Source organism: Natrix helvetica (genome assembly GCF_964273705.1).
Source record: "Natrix helvetica genome assembly, chromosome: W".
In the NCBI taxonomy this organism is placed as follows: domain Eukaryota; kingdom Metazoa; phylum Chordata; class Lepidosauria; order Squamata; family Natricidae; genus Natrix; species Natrix helvetica.
Genome location: NC_138555.1, coordinates 63,933,822 through 63,957,050, shown reverse-complemented (window position 1 = coordinate 63,957,050; position 23,229 = coordinate 63,933,822). Strand labels below are relative to the sequence as shown.

At 43.5% G+C, this 23,229-nt stretch overlaps 1 protein-coding gene across 1 annotated transcript in view; it reads right to left on the bottom strand.

Moving 5' to 3' along the window:
- Positions 1–272: 272 nt before the first annotated feature.
- Positions 273–23,229, bottom strand: part of LOC309400804 (trafficking regulator of GLUT4 1-like) — a 43,677-nt gene continuing 20,720 nt past the window's right edge. Inside the window, exons 2-4 of the mRNA XM_081969492.1 lie at positions 12,268–12,868; positions 9,005–9,137; positions 273–2,921 (exon numbers count right to left, since the gene is read on the bottom strand). Coding sequence (XP_081825618.1) covers positions 2,911–2,921; positions 9,005–9,137; positions 12,268–12,855 — 732 coding nt within the window. The 5' untranslated portion in view covers positions 12,856–12,868 and the 3' untranslated portion in view covers positions 273–2,910. The remainder of the gene's footprint in view (positions 2,922–9,004; positions 9,138–12,267; positions 12,869–23,229) is intronic.

Genomic DNA, 23,229 nt, shown 5'->3' with positions numbered 1-23,229 from the left:
ACCCTCCTACCCCTTAAATAATGCCCCATGCACTCTCCCAAGTATAAATTGTAAAGGAGGCTGTCATGAAGCTACCGATGTCCCCACCCACTTTGTGTAACAGTCTGCAGGAAAATGAAAGCCAAAAAGAAATAAAAGTCACATTGTGCTGGGTGCAAATTTAGTGTCTGCTACACACAACTTCTTTGCTGGTGTCCTTCCCTCTCCCTGTTCTCCCCCCTCCCTGCCATCCCCCCCCCCCCCTGCCCTCAAGTAGATTCTGTCCAATCACATACATGGTTGCCTATCTAACCCTTTTCAAGATATCTTTCTTTCTGGCTTGCATGGAGCATATGGCCGCTCAAAAATACATTTCTCAGCGAAGCATCGTCATTCAACCCTTCTCTCCCTGTGCTGCTGCGTCACATCTGGTGAGTCCGCTGAGCTTCCCTCTCTGGCTTGGTGCGATCTTCTCTCCATCCAAAGAGGGGTTTGTATCATCCCAGCTTCCTTTCCTTCTCCGAAGATAGTGGTGTTCCCCTGTTATGGTTTTTAAACTGAATCTCGTGCAAACTTCCATCTGTCCTGGGTTTCCCCCCACCCCCACCCCTTAAAGAATGTCTTGTTTCTTTGCTTGTTAGTAACTAGATGGTATTATCACATTCCTTCTTGACTTGACTCTTAAACCATGGATAATGTTGACTAGGATCTGTACACTTCCAATAACAGGGGTGCCCTGTTTTGTTTTTAATAGCACAGTTCGCCGCCCTGAGTCCTTTGGGAGAAGGGCGGCATATAAATCCAATAAATCCAATCCAAATCCAGTTCTGACTGCAGATTAGAATTATAAGATTCCTTTGTCCAACAGAGAAGTAATAATATAATATATACAGGATAGAAACATATATTCCTCTCTATTACGTTGTCACTCCAGCAGATACTTGTATAAGCACTCTCCTGCTTCAGTTCTGATCCTCACAATATTGAGGGTTTTCAATCTTTGTAGTGAGGGTGCAGGTGTTCGGTGCAGTTTACTCCTCTGTTGTATGTGAGAGTGTGTGCATACTCTTTGCCTTTTCTGCCTTTCAAAGTAACTCAGCAAATAAATTCACAATCTCTTATCTGATCCAAAGAAAAGGATTAAACAAGAAGAGATGTTGAACTTCAGTTTCTTCAACTGGACTCCTCCAGATATTTTTGACCACGACTCCCATAATGCCCAACCAGTGTGAACATAGCCTCTGTACTCTTTAATTTACTTTTCCCTCCTCAAGTACAATGGGATACTTAAATCTGTATTTGCACATAAAGATATATTTTATATTTTGTTTCAGGTAGCATAATATTTTGGAACTGTCTTTTCCCACAATTTCTTGGCACGTTCCCCAACTCACCCTACGGCCACCCTGAATTCCTGCCACGTTCCTGCCCCAGCTGTCTCTATGTTTGCTATATACTTTGGGTTTTTCTAAATAGTGTTTGGCCAAGATTCATCAGTTCCCACAGCCCGTCACTGAGGCTAATAGATCAATCCACCAATTAAAAGATGCTGCACACATTCATGCTTTGCAATCCTGCTTTTCTGACTGCAGCTGGTCCTTTAAAAAGGGAAAACATGTTGGTCTTTGTCTGTTTCATGCTTTCAACTTCAGAATGGGATGTCGGCTAACACCCCCCTCCTTACTTCTACGACATCCTTTCTTTCATTCATTCCAACATTCTCATTTTAAGCATTGCAATCTCACTTTCTTCTTTAGGATTCCCAAAACAGCTATTTCGTGTCCTCGAGTAGCACTCTTGCCATTCTTCCAACTTCTTTTGCTGTCATTTCATCCTGGTTTGTTGGACCTGTAACATTTTCCTCCGTAGAGCTCATTCTACCAATCACCTCCTTCTTTTGCATGTAGCCTCTGTGGGGTTCCCTCCACCTTTTTTTTCATCTTCACTTTCACATACGTTTTCATCATACATTTCTTACCTCCTTGTGATTCAAGCTGTTGATTCTGTTGATTTAATTCATTCCTTCAGCTAATTTCACCCATTCCATTGTCATTTCTTTTCCAGTTGATTGGCGGGATGGTGTGTTTGGCTATACAAGCCTTTCTGGATGTCTTATGGGTGTGCAACCACAACTATTTGAGTTATACTCCACCTCCACCTGGCTACCACACCTTTGGAGTCATGGTAAGTTGCTCTAAGTTGTTCCATCATTGCCAGTTTCTAAACCAATTCATAGCTCTCAGCCTGCTCCTTCTCACCCCTGCCCATTGTCTTTTGTAAACACCACAAAGGAGAGATCAGATTTTCCTCTTTTCCCAGGCTGGTTGTTTTCCTTTGTTCCCAGCAAAAATGTGTAAACTTGCTCCTCCACTATCTTCATAGGGCTGGGGGGGGGGGGGGGGGGGGAGGTTTCTCCAGCAGGTTCTTGTAAACATGGAACACTGAGTTTTATTTGCTGTTGAAATTTGGCAGTAGATGGAAGATGGGCAGACAGGTCACTGGTTGAAGAGATGGATAGATGGATGGATGGATGAAAAGAAAACGAGAGAGAAAGAGAGATACTGTGGGAGAGAACATGGGAATTCTGCTCCTCCTTTTTCTTTCTTTCTCCATCAGATGGAAAGGGGCGGTTGGTTCCAGTTTCTTGGGGGGAATTGAACTCCCTACAGTGAGAGAGGAAATATTTAACCACAACGCAAGGTGTTTCTTCTGTTTTCTTTCATTTGTGTTCCTTTGTCTTCTCTTTCTCGCCCCCCCCCCCTCTTGCTCTCTTTCTATTGTTTTCATCCTTGTGCTCTTGCTTTGTATGGTTCTGGGATTCCGGGGGGTGGGTAAGATGAGAAAGGATGGGTGCACTGTAGTCATATTGGTCCCCTGCTCCAAAGATGGAAATTTGGGGGCTAGGGGTGCAGTGGCAGCCAATAGCCACCTTCACTGAAACACTGGGAAGGAGAAAGGTTTGAGGAAATGGGAACAAGGGCAAAGGAATGGAGAAGGGGAAGACAAACACAGGAAAAAAGAGCAAAATAAGGGATTGATTTACTATTTGTTAAGAAACATGAGGGATTAATATCTCACATGTGCTCAATTCAACCTCCCTACCCCTGGCATTCATTGGAACCCGAAGCATGCAGGAGGAGACCACTAGGAAAAGCAAGGGGGAGATTCATGACCTTACATCAAGAGAAGGTGTGAGATACAGGGGTGTGCAAGGGTCCAAAAAGTCAAAATGGCAGTTGTGACCATGTGATCAAAGCCCCACCATCTTACATTGCACAGGTGATATATAGAAAGATTTGGACTAGTGGTTAAGGCACCAGGCTAGAAACCAAGAGACGGTGAGTTCTAGTTCTCCCTTAGCCATGAAAGCCGGCTGGGTGACTTGCGGTCAATCACTCTCTCTTAGCCCAACCCACCTCACAAGGTTGTTGTGGGGAAATTAGAAGGAAGAAGGAATATTGTGTGTGTATACCATCTTGAGTTATGTATAAAAGTAATAAAGGCGAGAAATAAATAAATAGACTGGGTGTGGCTTTGATGCTCGGACTGCTATTTTGACTTTTTTACTATCACCAGCAGTAAAGGTCTTAGACTGGGCCTTTATCTATTATAATTAATATTGATAATTATATCTTATCTAGTTACCTCAAAGTCTCACAGTGCTCTGGTTGGCTCATAGGCCTCCTCACTAAAAAGGCTGACCCCAAAGGAGCTGTTTTGGAGCAGGTGCAGGTTTTAATAATGCTGATTTCTATGAGCCAGACTCTGTAGATCTTTTGGGTCATAATTATGTAACTTCTTGCCACAACAAAACTCTTTAATGTATTATGATGAGGAAGATGATGATGATTATTGTTAGATATTAGCATAAACCGCTGTAAGTCTCCACTCTGGTCCGCCACTAGGGCGGGAACTAAGGGTTGTTCTGATTGGACGGGAGGTGTACCCGATCCCTATAAAAGGGGAGCTTCTAGACCCCAAGTTAAGCTGGATCACTACTACTACTAAATAAAGAGCTGTTGTTGTCACTATCGTCTGGAGTCTGTTCTCTCGTTGCCCGAATCTAACATTGGCGATGAGGATGGGATCGAGAGGCAGATAGGACGAAGAAGCTACCTCCTGAATCTACGGACCCGATCCAGCCCCGGAATTCGGCAGAAATTCCGGCAGCCATCTCAGCGCGGCAAATTCAAACGCAGACAAGATGTCGATGCACGCTCCACCAACTCCATACGACCCAATCGCCGAGCATTGGGAATCCTACATGCTGAGATTCGAATGCTTCCTCGAGGCAAACGATCTCACGGGAGTACCGGACTCTCGAAAAAAGAATATGTTCCTGAGCTACTGTGGCCGAGAAGTTTTCGAGACGGCCAGGGATCTCTCTGAGCCAACCCCCATCCAGGCGGTAACATGGACGGCGCTGCAACAGACATTGCAAACACATTACGCGCCAAAACCTTCCCGCCACGTTCGCCGCCAGGAATTCAACACGAGGAACCAGAAGGCGGGAGAATCTATCAACCAGTACGTTGCAGCACTTCGGAAAGCAGCAACGCATTGCGAGTTCAGTGATCTGGACGAGCAAATACTGGCACGCCTCATATGCGGGTTAAAAGACATTTCATTACAGAAACGATTGTTGGCCAAACCCAACCTAAGCCTGCAAATTGCACTAGACGAGGCGAGAGCTTCCGAATCAGCGGACAGATCTTCCGAAACAATTCAACGTGGGTACAGCGCGATCCAGACCGGAGCCAGGCATGCCAGAGTACATTATGAGGCCGCCGATCAAGAGACCGAGGACTGCGAAGTCGAAGACAGCCATCGAATGCGGAGCAGTCACACAAGACCGGCGGGAAAACCCGAATTCCGTTTGCCACCATGCGCAAGCTGCGGAGGCAACCACCCCCGGTCTACCTGCCGTTTCAGAAACGTTGTTTGCTCGCATTGCGACAAACTTGGACACATCGCACGAGTGTGCCGGAGCGAAGTCCCTGTCTCACAATGGCAGCCTCCAATGTACCGCCGACAGAAGCCCAACCCAGGGGCTTGGCGGAAAAACAAAGGGCGCCCAGAGAGAGAACCGAGGGAGTTAGCCGAGAGAGAATACACACAAAGAGCTGAAAGGGCGTATTACCAGAGAGCCGAGAGAGAGTATCCCCAGGATGCCGAGAGAGAGTATACCCAGAGAGAACCAATGCGAACCTATCTCACAACGATAGGTCAGGTCCGCACCAAGTGGCCTAAAAAGCTGAAAATCACTGTCCTCCTGGAGGACTCCCCTTGCGAGCTTGAAGTTGACACGGGATCGTCCCTGACGATCATTTCATGGTCAGCCATGAAAAAAGCAATTCCAAGCCTTAAGAAGCGCCAACTGCGAACACCTGACATCCTGCTATGAGACTACCAGGGGAACAGGGTCCCCATCGTGGGTCAAGGCACGTTTCGGGTCCAGTTCAAAGACATCATAGCCCAGCTGCCCGTGACCGTCGCCAGCGCGCCATTACAGAGCCTCCTGAGACTGGATTGGTTTGAAGCCCTGGGGCTAGAAGTCACCGGAATCAACGCCATGGAAAACAGCAGCGCTGAACAGATTTTTAAGGAGTTCGAGGATGTGTTCAGCCCTGGCCTTGGTAAGTATGTGGGAAAACCAATATCATTCAATCTAGATCCAAAGGTGGCGCCAATCCGACTCAAACCTAGAAGAGTGCCTTTTGCACTCCGTCCCAAGATTGACAAAGAGATAGATAAGCTCGTAGAGCAAGGGATCCTTGAACCGGTGGATCACGCGCGCTGGGAAACCCCCATCGTGACCCCAGTTAAACCAGATGGGTCAGTCTGCATCTGCGCGGACTATAAATGCACAATTAATGTCACCCTACAACAGAGCGCGTATCCTGTGCCCGTAGTCCAACACCTATTGCATTCGTTGGGGCCAGGAAAAATATTTGCAAAGTTAGACATGGCACAAGCGTGTCAGCAGCTGCCTGTGGATAGCGCCACGGCGGAGGCCCAAACTATAGTGACGCACAGGGGTGCTTTCAAATGCAACCGGTTACAATTCGGCGTAAGCATCGCTCCAGGTCTGTTCCAAAGCGTCATGGAACGGCTTTTGCAGGGCATACCAGGAGTCGTCCCATATTTTGACGACATCTTGGTATCGGCTGCAAACGAGGAGCAACTATTAAAACGTGTTAGAACTGTTTTGGCCAGAATCAGAGAAAAGGGTCTCCGCCTAAAAAAGGAAAAATGCCAAATTAACGTCCCTAGCGTAGAATTTCTGCGGTATGGAATCGATGGGCTGGGTATTCACCCAACATCAAAGAAAATTAAGGCAATCCAGGACGCCCCCCACACCACGAAATCAGACTGAGTTGCAGGCATTCCTCGGACTTCTTAACTTCTACAGCGTTTTTCTAAGACAGAAAGCTACCGTCGCTGAGCCGCTACACCGACTCCTAGCCAAGAACGCGAAATGGACCTGGGGACGTTCCGAGGCGGCCGCCTTCACCGCAGTCAAGCGTCTTCTCACAACCGACTCATTACTCATCCAATACAGCCAAACGCTACCACTGGTATTGACCTGCGATGCATCACCTTTCGGCATCGGCGCAGTACTCAGCCACAGAATGCCAAACGGAAACGAAGCACCCATAGCGTTCTACTCAAGGACTTTATCATCGGCTGAACGAAACTATAGCCAAATGGACAGGGAAGCGTTAGCCGCTGTGGCTGGAGTCAAACGTTTCCACGAGTATCTCTACGCCCGCGATTTCGAACTTATCACAGACCACAAACCATTGCTGGGTCTTTTGGCAGGAAACCGCCCCACACCAGTTTCACTCTCCCCGCGCATGACCAGGTGGACGGTTTTCCTGGCTGTGTATTCCTACAAGTTAATACATCGACCGGGTTCCACACTGGGGCACGCAGACGTGCTCAGCCGTTGCCCACTACCAGAACTGTTAACAGACCCCACTCCCGAAATACCGGTTCTCTTGATTGACTGTTTGGACTCAGGACCAGTTTCTTCTGTGGACGTTGCTAGGTTTTCTGCTAAGGACAATGTAATCAGACAGGTACAAACTTGGGTATGGAGGGGGTGGCCAAAAGGGAATGTGGGACCCGAATTTAAACTGTTTTGGTCTAAGCGTGACGAACTGTCGGTTTTACAAGGTTGTTTATTGTGGGGGGATCGAGTTGTTGTACCATACGCACTAAGGAGAAATGTATTGGAGGCTTTACATGTTGGGCATCCAGGGATTGTAAGGATGAAAGCGTTAGCTAGGAGTTACGTTTGGTGGCCTAATATGGAAAAAGAGATAGAGGAATAGGTAGCCACTTGTGATCCGTGCCAAGAATCCAGACCAGCCCCCCCTGAAGCACCCGCCACTGAATGGGACAAACCAAAAGCACCCTGGTCGCGAATACACATTGATTTCGCAGGGCCAGTCCAAGGGCAAACGTTTCTAATAGTTGTGGATGCATACTCCAAATGGTTGGAAGTAGTCCTAATGACTGCAATCACGGCAGAGGCAGTCATTAAGGTACTTCGGCGACTTTTCGCCACTCACGGCCTGCCCGACCTCCTGGTCTCCGACAACGGGCCCCAATTCACGGCCATGCAATTTTAAACATACTTAGCGAGTCAGGGAATTCGGCATGCCCTCGTCGCGCCATTCCATCCGGCATCGAACGGACAGGCAGAGAGAATGGTGCGATCTGCAAAAGAGGCCCTCGCTAGGATGGGCCCAGGTGATTGGCAAACACGAATTGACCATTACTTACTAATCCAACACATTACCCCTAGTGCCACGACCGGAAGGAGCCCCGCTGAACTCCTCATGGGTCGCCGATTACGGTCTCACCTGGACCGGCTTCACCCAAACTACTCTGCCACATCGCCCCCAGACTCCACAAGCAAAATTAGGAACTTTAGCATAGGGGATTCAGTATACGCCCACAACTATGCAGGGGGGACACTGTGGATTCCGGCAAGGGTAATTGGTATCACGGGTCCTCGATCATACTTGTTGGAACTAGAGGACGGGAGGAACTGGAAGAGGCACATAGACCAACTCCGAGGTCGCCTAGCACACTCCAACCTACGATCAGCAAACGAAGACTTCATTCCGTCGGAAAATCCGCCAATGCATCAACCCGAATATCCGAGCACAGAGGACTTCAGCGCCACGGAGCCTGGGGTGGACCCTGAGATCAACGATAGAGCGGAACAGCCTCTGAGCGAGGAGAACCGACCATCCCCTGCCAGCGAAGCAGAACAGGAGGAACACGCCGATCTCACGCCCGCTCCAACTCAACCCGAGATCCGACGGTCCACCCGAGTAAGGCAGAAACCGGCATACCTACAGGACTTTGTCACGAACCGAAACACTCCATCTAAGAGGGGAGGGGTGTTAGATATTAGCATAAACCGCTCTAAGTCTCCACTCTGGTCCGCCACTAGGGCGGGAACTAAGGGTTGTTCTGATTGGACGGGAGGTGTACCCAATCCCTATAAAAGGGGAGCTTCTAGACCCCAAGTTAAGCTGGATCACTACTACTATTAAATAAAGAACTGTTGTTGTCACTATCGTCTGGAGTCTGTTCTCTCGTTGCCCGAATCTAACAATTATTATAGCAGTTTATTTCTCTTGGGGCAACATTAGCAGCCATTAATGGTTGCAGCACAATGAACACAGTACCTCATCTAGCTTTGTCCTCCCCAGTGGGGTCTACTCCACAGAGAATCCATGTAGACTCCATTTTAAGGAAGGGAAATCATCTTCCGAAGCAGTCCAGTTTATTCTGAAATCATCTTCTGAAGTAGTCCAAAACAGTGTTCCTCAACCAAGAAGGGTGAACTTCAACTCCCAGAATTCCCAAGCAGGCTGAAGAATTCTTGGAGTTGAAGTCCACACATCTTAAGATTGCTGAGATTGGGAATCACTGGTCTAGAATCTAAGCATCACAACTCTCTAGAGAAATTCTCCCATCAAGCAGTGTTTTCCTTGCTACTCACCTCCAAAATTGATGGCACAAGAGGCCACAATGATGAGCAAGCCCCCGACCAGGGCTACAACACTCAGCAGCTTTGCTACCCGCCCCAAGCGCCGAGCCCCATCGATGTCTCCCTGCTGGAAGCTGTTACGGGACTGAAGAGGGAGCAAAAAGAAAAAGGATTTTAAAAATAGCAATAGCACTTACTGTAGACTTATATACCGCTTCACGGTGCTTTCCAGTCCTCTCTAAGTGGTTTTCATAGTCGGTCTATAGCCCCCAACAGTCTGGCTCCTCGTTTTACTCACCTTGGAAGGATGAAAGGCTGAGTCATCCTTGAGCCTGGTGAGATCTGAACTGCCAATTTGCAGGCAGCAGTCAGTCAGCAAAAGTAGCCTGCAGTACTGCACTCTAACCACTGCGCCACCATGAATACAAAAATGATTCTAAATTCTTAAGAGCTCACCTGAGCAACCTCATCTTGACTATTTCCACTACTTAAATCAAAACACACACATCACTGACATTGTGGTGGTTAGTGGACACCAGGGGTGGGCTGCAACCAGTTTAACAACCAGTTCGGTGATTGCGCTCTTTACATGTGCACTCGTGCTTCGCACGGGCACACACACATTCAAAAACCACCCATTTTAAGCTCTAAAACTTACCTTCTACTGCTGCATTGGTGAGTAAAACAGCTGAGCGCAGCAATCCGCTGTGCCGCACGAATCAGCTGAGCTAAAAAACACGGAAATATAGGACAGGATAGGGCAGGGGTGGGTGGGCAGGGCCAACTGCTCACTGGAATTACCAGTTCACCCGAACTGGCAGCAGCCCACCACTGGTGGACACACAGAACACAACATTGACCATCCTGGCTGAATCACTTCAACTCTGCCATAGGAAAATTGATCAAGCCAGCAGCAAGATTTGATTTAGAATGTTCTTACAATGATTCATTTTACATTCCAGTTACCAAGCATTCAAATTTTAATCATGTCACCGTGGGGATGCTGCAAGGGTCATAAAGTGTGAAAATGGTCATACAGTAGGTCACTTTTTTCAATGCCTTTGTAAATTTGAATGGTAACTAAATGAATGGTTGAAAGTTGAGGACTACCCGTATTGGAGATGGCAGTGGAAGAAGGGCATGCTTTGTTCCTGCCCCACCTGATTATTCTAATGGAAAACTTAAATTAAAAGCTTTTTTTTAAACACCAATTGAAAGACTGCAAAGGCCATGTTTGATTTAGAGACCCACAAGAAGAAGCTGAGATATTAACAGTTAGCGTTGTGGTCCGCCGGTGGCCTGCGGAGCTGGCAGCAGAGTCGGACAGCGAGGAGGTTGGAGTCTGGGGAAGGCTCGGACAAGGGCTCCGCGGCAGAGGCAGAGACGGGGGCCAGGGCCATCTGGGAGTTATGTGCTGCTTCAGGAGCTTGCAGAGTTGGACAGCAGCGAGGCAGAGGAACAGGGGGAGCCTGTTCCTAGTGCACGCATGCGCAGAACTGCCAAAAGACAAGAACAGTTAAAACAGAAGGGACAACTCGAGAGTAAGGTTTGGAGGTGATTGGCCCCTTCCATAGGACATAAAGGAGGAGCAAAGGCACATGAGACTTTGCAGGAAGCATTGCTCTGTGTGGCCTTGCCAAGTTAATTGCCAATTAAGTCTTTGGCAGGGTTTTCAAAGAAGATAAAGGTGGGTGTTTATCAGCCTTATCCCAAAGGACTTTGGCAGCCTGCTGTAGAACTCTTTACTCCTATTTGGAACTCATTACAGGCTGTGAATGAATATAATTGACAGCCTTTGAAAGAAAAAGAGGGTTTTTGGAAGAGTTAGCTTCTCAGTCAGGCATAGAAGTCATCTGCCCATCCTCACTATTGGGGTGTCAGGATAGCAGCCTGAACCATTCAATCAAACCTGCCCCCCTTTTTATGTACATTAATTGCATGGTTGCGACACCATTTTGTCTTTTTGGAAACCCTCCTCCACCACTCAGATCCTTGCCCACCAAGCTGAACATGTATTGTTTGCACAATATATTTATTTATTTATTCATTTGGGCATATATGCACATACATACGGATCTAGCACGTGCAAATTTTATGCAAGCCACAGCATTGTACCGTCCGTTCTTTTTGACAAAGCAGGTAGGATCTATTTCTCCATTGGCATGAGGGGCCAAAAATTGAAATTTTAAAGAATACAGGTAGTCCTGGACTTACAACCATTATTGGGACCAGAATTAACTGTTGTTAAGCAAGGCAGTTGTTAAGTGACTTGAGCCCGATTTTAGGACCTATTTTACCACAATTGTTAAGCAAATTACTCCAGTTGTTAAGTGGATTGTACGATTGTTAAGGGAATCTAGCTTTCTCCATTGACTTCACTTGTTGGAAAGGCAGCTGGGAAGGTCACAAAGGGCAAGGTCACATGACCCCGGGGAACCCCAATGGTTGAAAATATATGCTGATTGCCAAGTGCCTGAATTTTGATCACATGACTGTGGGAATGCTGTGACAGTCATAAATGTGAGGACCAGTTATAAGTAACTTTTTTCAATGCTGTTGTAACTGTGAATGATCACTAAACAAATGGTTGTAAGTTGAGGACCACCTGTATCTATGGATCAGGGTTGAACTGTGGAATCCTTGCTGCTCTCTGAGCTTGGTTCTTTGTTTGCAGACATTTCCTTACCCAACTAGGTAACGTCATCAGTGTGAGGGAAAGTGGAGTTTGCTTCCTGTTTATATACAGTAACTTGTCCTGCCTGTTCCATTCCTGCATGAGTAAGTGTACTGTTCTTTTGTCTTGTATGGATGAAGTGTAGGTGCAGCAGTAGCAGTGGCGGGTTCCGGATCCCGTTTCAACCGGTACAGTTGCAACAGGGCCCAGCGTCCACATGAATGTGCACAGCACTCTTGCATCCTTACCTCTTGCAACGCCTCCGTGAGCCTCAGCAACGCTCCAGCTGCTTGGTGGAGTGTCATGCAGGCGTCATGGGCCCCATGCACGTGTGCGGAAGTGCTGAAGAGCTCAAATACAGGTAAGGAGCTCGGGTGAGCAGGTGGGCCCTCCAGAGCACCATACCGGAATGGTACCCGATGCTCCGGGCAGGCACCAGTACACTTGTACTGGGTCGTACCGCATGCAACCCACCACTGAGCAGTAGATAGACTGGGTGGAAAGGATAAATGGAAAGCAGCATTTAACCATGCCAGGGAAAGCATTTTACAAGATCTGCATACTTGGTAGCTCTTTTAATGGCCCAACCCTTGGCACTTACCATGACCGAGTAAACGAAGGCCACAATGTTGATCGGCCAGATAGGACAAAAACAGGACAGAGCAGCCATGAATATGTAGTCTCTGGGTTTCACCCCAGCCTCCCCAGCTGCTGATCCAGTTGCTGAGGCCTGCCGACTCAGACTGGCCCGTGGAGATGCTGCTGTGCCTGCAAGATGTACCTGAGAACCGGACAAACTGCCCCTCACAACTGCCCGTGGGCCTCCATTGACGCTATTCTGGGCCTTCAGGTCATTCAGCGATGCCGATTTGGACCATGCCGGGGGGCTGCCAGGAGGGGCCGGGGTGGTTCCTAATTCCTCAGCTGAGCCAGCCCTCAGCCCCAAGGGATCTCCATTCAGTTGTGGTCCCCCCTGAGCCTCCTCTTCGATGGTGACAGTCACCAGCATGGATGATGGAGGGGTCTCTGGTCCTGGGGGGCTACGACGTAGGGATTCCAGCTGTGGTTGCTGCTCTTGCTTTGGCTCCAGCTCAGCTTTTGGCTCCGGCTCTTGCTGTTGCTTCTCTCCTTCATCTTTCTTTGCCTCTGGCTCTGGAGGAGCCTCGTTCTTCTCAACATTGTCTGACATGACAGGCAAGGATCTGGGTTGGGGAGAATTAGAGGTGGCTTGAATTCAATAACATTGAACACGGTGGTACCTTGGATTGCATCAGCCCCGGAGCCTGCTCTCTACCTCTGAATTATGATGAGGAAAAGAGGAAATAATAGAGACGCTCTTCCCATGTCTTTCAACCCGAGGTCCCGAAAGGAGACCTTTAGAACTCCTAAAGTGACACTTTGGGGATAAGACGTTGGACATGGAAATGGTCATTAGCTGAGAAATGTTTGCAGACCTCCCACAATGGATGAATGGCTGCAAAAGTTGATGGAGTTCGCAGAGATGGCTAAATCAACTGCTTTGGTTAAAGAAAACAACACAATGAATTTTGTTTCCATTTGGAAACTGCTTCTGGACTTTGTGCTTGAGGTGGAAAAAAATGAAACTTTGATTTTGGGTGTGGCTGATTAGGTAGATGTATAGAAACGGCTACTATATAGTATTATATAAAAGTAAAAAGTATAGTTAAACAAATAATTGATAATGATAATAATGTATACAATGCGTAGTGTCATGATAAGCAATAATGGGATATGAATATTGAATGGTACCCATGAAAGGAAGATTAGAAATTCTTTTGGATTATATATAAAGGTTAATAAAAAAGAACTAAGTTAGATATAGTTAAGTTTTGAATATTAGGGGGGAAATGTTATGATACAAGATATAGTTAAATAAAGGAGGGATAATGATAATAACGTATATATAGGTATGGGTACAACATAAGGAAATTGGATGTAAATTGCAAATAATGATTTGGAAAGAAGGATTAGAAAATTTTGTTATTGAATATTATGGATGTTTAGCTAGAATAGGATATAAAGATTCAGTGTTATTGGAGGATTTTAGTAATAGTAAATGAAATGCCAGTATGTGGTAATGTAGTAAATCTTGGTATATTCTATGATGGACGTTTAAACAATTATAGTCAAATGAAAATGGAGGTATGATGATGGTAACATGCATAAATATCTGAGTTTAAAATACTTGAGTTAATATGAAGTATGTTTGTTGACTGTGGAAGAGATGCACATAAGCTTTTTTGTAACCAACTGATACACTTTCTACAGCATGTAAAGGAGGATATGTTGTGTTTGTCTTGAAAACAAAAAATAAAAAAACTTTTATTAAAAAAAAAGTAAAATGTCAATATTTTGTGTTATTTACTGTATTTTTCGGAGTATAAGACGCACCCGAGTATAAGACGGACCAGTTTTGAAGAGGCAAATTTTTTAAAAAAGTTTTTGCACTCTGCAAACCTCCCAAAAATGGCCCGTTTTATAAAAACCTTTTTATAAAAAAAAAAAAAGTAAAAAGTCAATATTTTGTGTTATTTACTGTATTTTTCGGAGTATAAGACGCACCAGTTTTGAAGAGGCAAATTTTTTGAAAAAAGGTTTTGCACTCTGCAAACCTCCCAAAAATGGCCCGTTTTTCGTGAAAATGGGCCTGTTTTTTTCCAAAAAAGGGCATGAATAGCCCTTAGGAGGCTTGTAGAGTGTTCCGGGGGGGGGGGGGGGTTGAGCAAAAAACGGGCCCGTTTTTTGTCCAATAAAAGGGCATTAGGAAGCTTTGAGAGACCTCCTGGGAGCTGGGGGGGGCAACATTGAGCGAAAAACAGCCTATTTTTTGCTCATTTCTGCCCTCCCCAGCCCCCAGGAGCTCTCTCAAAGCTTCCTACAAGCTATGCACGGCCATTTTGGTGAAGGGGTGGGGTTTCCGGAAGCAAAAAAATGCTGTAGTCAGTGTATAAGACGCACCCAGATTTTCAGCCTTTTTTTTTTGAGGGAAAAAGGTGCGTCTTATACTCCAAAAATACGGTACCTTATTCTACTGTGTCAAAAAGGAGTCGGATGTCAACCCTTTTTTCCTCCTTTACCCAAGACTTTTTTTTCTTTCCCCCTTTTTTCCTCCCTTATTTTCACATTATCTTTGTTTCCTTTGTATTTCTTTATTTTATATTTTGATTAACTAATAAAATTTGCAATCCCTTTGATCTCTTCATACTGCCAGGAAGGAACATTGCCCCCTCTGTATGTGATTGGTTTTCGAGGGTAGAAGTGAAGGTAAATTAAGACCAGGGCCGGATTTAGATGAAAAACGGCCCTAGGTTATTCCACTTATGGGGCCCTTTCACCTCCCATTTTTAAGTGTGTAAATTACATGAGAGATAATAAAATACATCATTACTGTGATATATATCAATATATTAAATGAAACATGTTGTAATTGGTACTAACCTTTATAAAAAATGTGGCATGGATAATAAATAAAAATAAAAGGCCCCTCTTGATCTTGAGGCCCTAGGCTGAAGCCTAGTTAGCCTATAGGAAAATCCGGCCCTGATTAAGACCCACCGGTGAAAGTCAACCTGAGAGTTTGACGTCTGTTTTTCAGAAATAATGACAAGAGGATGTTTACAGCTGCAATATATGCTGCTGAAATAAAGAAGGATGTGAGGTTTATTCAGTTCCAGTACTCAAAATGACATTTATGGCTTCCAAATTTCCATCCAGTGCTGGTACACACTAACCCACAAAATTATAGAAGGTGCAAGTCTTTGTCCTTACTCGATTTTCTGCAGAACAATATGATTAAGCTTTCATAATAGATACATTTTGGACGGATAATAATAATGGCTTTTATTATGTTTAGAATAATAAATCCAGAACTGGTGTTACATCTTAGTTGCTTTTTAAAATTGTCTTTCATTGTTCCAAAGTACTTAAATTGGGATAAAAAAAACCTTCACCCAAATGATCAGATATTGGCATACTAACATTTTGTATATGCATATTAAATCTAAGTTCATTTGGATTTCTATAATAAAGACACGGATGATAAATAAATAATGCATGTTTAGTAAGCCATAGATTGTATACATACTCCTTTGAGCTTCTGCAGAATAGCCTTCCTTTGCACAAGGCTTCCTTACACTTCGGGTTGATTTTTTCAAATAACAGGTAAGCTGAAAAGTTGTACCTAACATAAACTTGGAACAACTTGCCTCCAGAAGTTGTGAATGCTCCAACACTTTTTTTAAAAAAAAGTTTTTAAGAAGAGATTGGACAACCATTTGTCTGAAATGGTATAGGATTTTCTGCCTAAGCAGGGGGTTGGACTAGAAGACCTCCAAGGTTCGTTCCAACTCTGCTGTTCTGTTCTGTTCTGAAGATGGAACATTCAGCCCAAGGACACTTTACCACCGACATAGCCTCGCAGAGATAGTCCTCGACTTATGACCACAATTGAGCCCAACAGTTCTGTTGCTAAGCAAGTCATCTGCTAAGTGAGTTTTGCCCCATTTTACAACCTTTCTTGCCACAGTTGTTAAGTAAATCGCTGCATCTGTTAAGTTAGTAACACAGTTGTTAAGTGAACCTGGCTTCTCCATTGACTTTTCTTATCAGAAGGTCGCAAAAGGGGATCACGTGACCCTGGGACACTTCAACCATCATAAATATGAGTCAGTTGCCAAGTGTATGAATTATTATCACTTGTCCATGGAGATGCTGCAATGGTCGTAAGTATAAAAACGGTCGTAACTTATTTTTTTCAGTGCCGCTGTAACTTCGAATGGTCACTAAACAAACTGCTGTAAGTCAAGGACTACCTGTATCCACCATCTTTCACCTCATTCTGAGAGGCTGATGGGTTTCCTGAATTATGGTGGGAAGAACAGCTGAGTTCCAGGCATCAAATGAAACATCATCCATTGACCCTTTGTGATCACCATCTGCAAAAAGATCAGTGCTGAGATTTAAGTGTAGTAACTAATCTCAAATTGGACAGAATTTCAAACTGTCAGCTTAACTTCTAAGGTTGACTTTGAGGGACCCTTGAGACAACTTATGCTGGCTAATATAATTTAAGGTAAGTATGCCAACATTAATCCAATGCAGAGTTAAATAATAGGTGAGAGGAAGGGAAACAAAGAAGAATTTCATGTTTGGGAGACAAGATTTAATAATTAAAAAAAAAAAACCTCCCTCATGTTGAGATGCACACCTGGTGACTTCATGAATGTCTCTACTGTTGGTCTAGGTCAGAGATGGGGAACTACAGCCCCTTCATGACTTGTGGACTTCGGATTTGAAGTCCACAAGCCATGAAGTGGTCGTAGTTCCCCATCTTGCGTCTAGGCAAATTTACCAGGCTACCCGATGACATCCCACTAGAATAAGCCGGTCCTACCAGTGCTGGCAGAGGGGGCCTACTTTGTATCCCATCAGTCAAAGAACTCCGACTATCAGGATCCAGAAACAGAGCCCTTTCTGCGGTAGCACCCACCCTTTGGAACATCCTGCTCTCTGGGATGAGATCTGCCCCACTTCCTATCTTTCTGCAAGGCCCTGAAGACTCTGGCTCTGAAGAACTGGCTCTGCCAGTTGGCCTGGCAACCCAATGGGGGAGTTTCACACTGGAGGGAGCTGCTTTGATGTCAGACTCCACCCCCACCACCCCCTTACTCTCTAGCTAGCAGGAATAGCCAATACTGAGGGTGAAAAGAGCCTCCCCCGCCCCCCACGGAGGCCCTCCGGAGGCTTCATGAGCTTCCCTGAAGTCTCCGGAGCGCAAAAAAACGGCCCTATGGGCAAACCAGAAGTTCGGGAATGAACAGGAAGACCACGTCTTGCTGATATCAGGGACAATGCAAGTCTCTGATTGATACAAGAGAAGGACTTCAAGCTGGTGACTAAAGGCAGCCTAGGCTGATGAAGTGGGGACAGCTAAGGAACAGAAGAAACGGAAAGAGAAAGTGTGTCCATCTGGTGAGGAATCCTTTTTGTTTTGAAAAAGACTGCCCTGAAAAAAACAACCTTTTTTTCATGCTAAATTAAATCCTTAAGCAGAAGTTAGCGGCGAAACTGATCTTCTTTGGTTTGTTTTGGTTAGTTGTCTTGTATTGAAATGCTCTTCGCAATTTTTTTTTCTCTCCCTCCCCTCTTCTTAAAGTGAACAGACCAGTTTTTCTTCTTCAGCTCCTTCTTGCTTTATTTTTCAACTCAAGGACTAAAATCTCCCTCTCTACTCTAACAAAAATCATCTATTATTTGCTATTAAACTCCATTTAAGAACTTTGCCCCTCCTAAATCTGAGACAACACAAGAAAGTGAAAATATACTTGAAGTCTGTTGCTCGAAGGCTACAGGCTAGAGTTTTTTTTTCTTTTGAAACTACGCATTTGTTCCTGTTTCTACTTTGATCTCACTGTCTTCGTGCTTCAAAGCTTGGTATCTAAAAGTGATAAGAGTCAAAGGCACAAACTGTTTACCACAGCTGTTCCTTAAGAGCCTTATCGGCACTGGGAGAGGGGGGAAAAAAACGGAATCTCTCTCTTGTGAAGATTAAAGCTACAGTGGCAGTAATTTATAATTTGGAACATGGAGCAATTTTCAGAAGAGGAATCTTTAATTTTGCAAAAGATTTGAGATGCAATTCAAAAGTTATTGGAGGTAACTTTGAGAATTGATAAGAAGATAGAGTCTATATCAGAACAAAAATGAGGGAGATGAAGCTCCAAAAACTGAGGAGAAAAACGAACACAAAGATAAGAAAACTAATGAATTTAGTTTAGCAAAAACGGGAGTTTGGAGGGGGGAATTTGATGGTCCGGAGCTCTACCCCAAATTTCAAGGCACAAAAGAAGAAAAAAGAGAAAAAAATGAGGGTTTTAAAGAGAATTTTTTTATCAGAAACAGGATTGACAATCAAAGATAAATCAATTAAAGCAGCGAAAGGGCGCCGAGATTACCTGAGAGACCCAACAGACAACAAGGTGCGGAGAGATGTCCATAAAAACTTTACCAAGGAGATAAACAGAAAATTAATTCCACAAATGGCAAAAGAAATAAGACTACATGCCTTCTGGAAGGACACAGGTTGATATATGAAAATTGATAATAAAAAATAATAATAGCTAAGTTTGATGATTAGCAAGTAGGAATTTAGTAATTTTTAGATTGCTTGCTTAAATAAATAGTTGGTTATATAACAATATAAATATAACTTGTTATATGGAAATATAACAAGGTATATTTCTATGTTGGCTGGAGGTGAGGAAACTGGATATAAGTAATAAATGATTTCGTTAACAAATATTAAGGATAATAATAATGAAATGATAAGAGATATAGTTAATGACATATATATGTACTGGTTTAATATAAGGAATTTGGATATAAATTGCAAATAATGATTTGGGAAAAAAGGTTTAGAAATTTAATTAATTAATTCTTACTTTGAATATGTTATAAAGGTGTAATGCAATTGGATATATGAAAGTAGATAACAAAAAAATTAACTAAGTTTTATAATTAGTAAGTAGTAATTTAGTAACTTATAGATTGTTATGTTAAATAAATAATCGATAAGGGCAATAAGGTATACATATATGTTGGTTTGATGAGAAGAAAATAGATATAACAGCAAAGGATTTTTTTGTTAACCAATAGTAATTATAACAATTAACAATGGAATGATAAGGATAAGGGATACAGTTAATTATAGATAGATAGATAGATAGATAGATAGATAGATAGATAGATAGATAGATAGATTATATATATATATATATATATATATATATATATATATATATATATATATATATATATATATATATATATATATATATATATATATATATTTGTGTTATATTTATTTAAAAAAAGGCAACATTAAAAATAAAAATATGGATTTCTGCCTGCATGGTCTTCTGTGATAAGCCAAAGGACAGAAAGAGGGAGTAGTGACCTTCCTCCTATATTGATATATATTGATATATATTGATATATATTGATATATATATATAGATAGATATATGTACTACCATAACAAAAGGAACCTGGACACAAATTGTAAACAATGATTTTGGGGGAAAAGGGTTTAGAAATCTTGTCAACTAATTTTTGTTTAGAATATGTTATAAAGGTTTAAGGCTTTTGGATGACTTTGTAATAATTAATGAAATGCCATTAGGTGGTTGTGTTTTTAACTATGGCTCATTCTAGGCAAAAGGACACTAAAACAATTTCAGTCAAATGAGAACTATGATATGTTAAAAGTAAAACTCATTAAAAATCTTTGACATTTGATATGAATGTAAACAAATGACTGTGGAAGAGATGCACGAAAGCTAATTGTAACCAATTGACACACTTTCTACAAGATGTAATGTAAGATGATTATTTTGTGTGTGTTGTTTGTTTAATAAAAAATAAAATTAAAAAAAAACAGTTGGTGGAACTGGATATGTCTAGTCTGATGAAAAGAAGGACTAGGGGTGAGATGATAGCAGTCTTCCAATATCTCAGGGGTTGCCACAAAGAAGAGGGAGTCAAACTATTATCCCAAGCACCTGAAGATAGAACAAGAAGCAATGGGTGGAAACTAATCAAGGAGAGAAGCAACTTAGAACTAAGGAGAAATTTCCTGACAGTTACAACAATTAATCAGTGGAACAACTTGCCTCCAGAAGTTGTAAATGCTCCAACAATGGAAGTTTTTAAGAAGAGATTGGGTAACCATTTGTCTGAACTGGTGTAGGCAGAGGTGGGTTGCTACCAGTTTGCACCGGTTCGGAAATTGGGACTGGGTTGCCAAACCGGTAGGGACGGCAGGCTGGCCACACACCCCAACCGGTTCCCCGGTCGGCGCTGCTGTTGTTGGCTTGTTTTTCAGTCATTTTTTCATGTTCTGCGCATGCGCAGAACAATTTACAGACAACTGCGCACGCTCGCCCAGCGAAGTGCATGCAAACCAAACCAGCAGCAACGCCGGCAGCAACCCACCCCTGTGTGTAGGGTTTTCTGCCTAAGCAGGGGGTTGGACTAGAAGACCTCCAAGGTCACTTCCAACTCTGTTATTCTATTCTAGAGCGAGGTTTCCTAAGACTCCTGTCTCCATCCCAGTTTAAGGAGCAGAGACTTTTGATCACATCCGAGACAGGCTGGCTTCATGGCCCAGATTTTCCACTTTGTACCGCAAACATTGATTGATCTCATGGAGACTCAGGTTTTCCCATCCCAAACACCAGCGTTGTTACCGACCTTTGTGTTATTCTTGCACAAACACCTGTTTTCTGAGACAGCCATAAAAAAATCAATGCTGTTTCAGGCTGTCCTCTCAGATGGGCATGATGAAAAATAGCTGTGATGGATTAAATAAATCAGTCAACCTTCCAGTGTGTAGAGGAGCCGAAATAGAGAAGTCAACTGTGGTACACAAGATTTAGTGCATGACACAGTCTTATCTGTACAACTTTTCATTTTACCAAAGTGTACTGACCCTGGCTTACCCCATCCTCTCTCAACATGCTCCACTTTTAATGAATATAGTTCTCTTCTTACGACCACAATGGAACCCAAAAATTTTGTTGCTAAGTGAGACATTTATTAAGTGAATTTTGCCCTGTTTTATAACCTTTCTCACCACAGTTGTTAAGTGAATCGTTGCAGTTCTTAAGTTAGGAACACAGTTGTGAAGTGAATCTGACTTCCCCATTGACTTGACTGGTCAGAAGGACGCAAAAGGGGATCATGTGACGTCAGGACACGGCAACCGTCATTTACATGAAACAGTTGCCAAGTGTCTGCATTTTGCTCACATGATCATGGGGATGCTGCAATGGTCATAAGTGTGAAAAATGGCCATAATCACTTTTTTGAGTGCCATTCTCACTTCGAATGGTCACTAAGCAAACTGTTGTAAGTCAAGGTGTGAGAAGCACCTCCACCTCAGAATGAAATATTTTGGGAAATATTTAAAAAGGCAGAATATTATATTTCCCTAAAGGAGAAATGGAGAAACATGGCAGAAAGCAGCCCCCAAGTCTTTCTTAATAGCCCACAGCAGATGCCAGCACTTAAGAGATAAAGAGATTATTGAAAGAGGAAGACAACTATCTAGATACGTAGTAAATGAGGGCAGATATGATATTGTTGCCATTACAGAAACTTGGTGGAATGAAACCCACAAACGGAACATACAGCTAGAAGGATTTAAATTATTTAAAAGAAATAGACCAAATAAAACAGGAGGTGGAATTGCACTATATATAAGAAATAACTACGTCTCTACAGATATAGAGCACAACAATGACGAGAACTATCTTGAATGCATTTGGGTCAACATTAAAGGGGGGGGGACGACGACATTGCCATAGGTCTATACTACAGGCCACCCAACCAAGCAGAGGAAGTATGTTGGGAGTATACTCCTAGTGTTGGGTAGGCAACATATATCTATATACAATAACAAATGGTCGTTGTTGCTTTAAATGGGTGGATGTACTTATCAGCTGTAATTAACTTTACAATAAGAGGGAGTCAGGAGAGCTCACTCACTCTCTCTCTCTGCTTGTCCTATGCTTGATGACTGGAACGTGAACTGCGAGTGTAAGCAATTGTTTGTTCTTTGAATTGTGTTTGGACATATATCTACTATCACTGCTTGTGAAGCAATTATTAGTAGTAAAGCTACTTGTTGTTTACTAGCAGTGCCTGAAACTCTATTCGTGTGTATTTTTCTACTAGCAACATTTTTTCTCTCTAGCTGTACATTCTGCTGCGCTATTTTCTGTCTCCCAACGGAGATACCCCTAACACTGGTTATGGGCCCAGTGTACCCAGTGTATCCAGAGTGCCAGCTGCAGCATTAAGAGAGTGGAGTTGCTACACACGTTATAGTTTTGCAAATATCTGGTTAGTCAGATATACCTGGGAAGATGGCACAAGGCCAAACTCCGAATCTATCGTTGGTCACCTGGATGGATGGCACTAACTACGTATCCTGGTCCGCAAAATGTAGTTTGCTATTGCGTAGTGAAGGGCTATGGGATGTAGTACAGACCCCACTGGATATCACTGCCTGGGATGCAAACGATGATGATGATGCAAAGAAGATTGCAGAGTTCCAGAGAAGGAATGAACGGGCGTTATGCATTATTGGTCTCACACTGGCTGACCAACAACTGAGTCATATCCGAGGTGAAAATTTTGCTGCTAAATGTCGGGACAATTTAAACAAACTATATGTTCGAGACTCTGTGGGTGCCCATATTAATATTACAAGAAAACTTGAACTTTTTGCTAGTCAGCTAAGGTATGTAGGAAGCACACCACAATAGTAATGGGGGATTTTAACTACCCTGACATCAACTGGGAAACAAACTCTGCACCAAGTGGAAGATCCAACAGGTTCCTAACAAACCTAGCAGACAACTTTGTTTCCCAAAAGGTAGAGAAGGGAACAAGGGGATCAGCCATATTGGACTTAATTCTCACTAACAGAGAGGAAATGATAGAAGGTGTTGAAGCTACAGGAACCTTGGCGGCAAGCGAT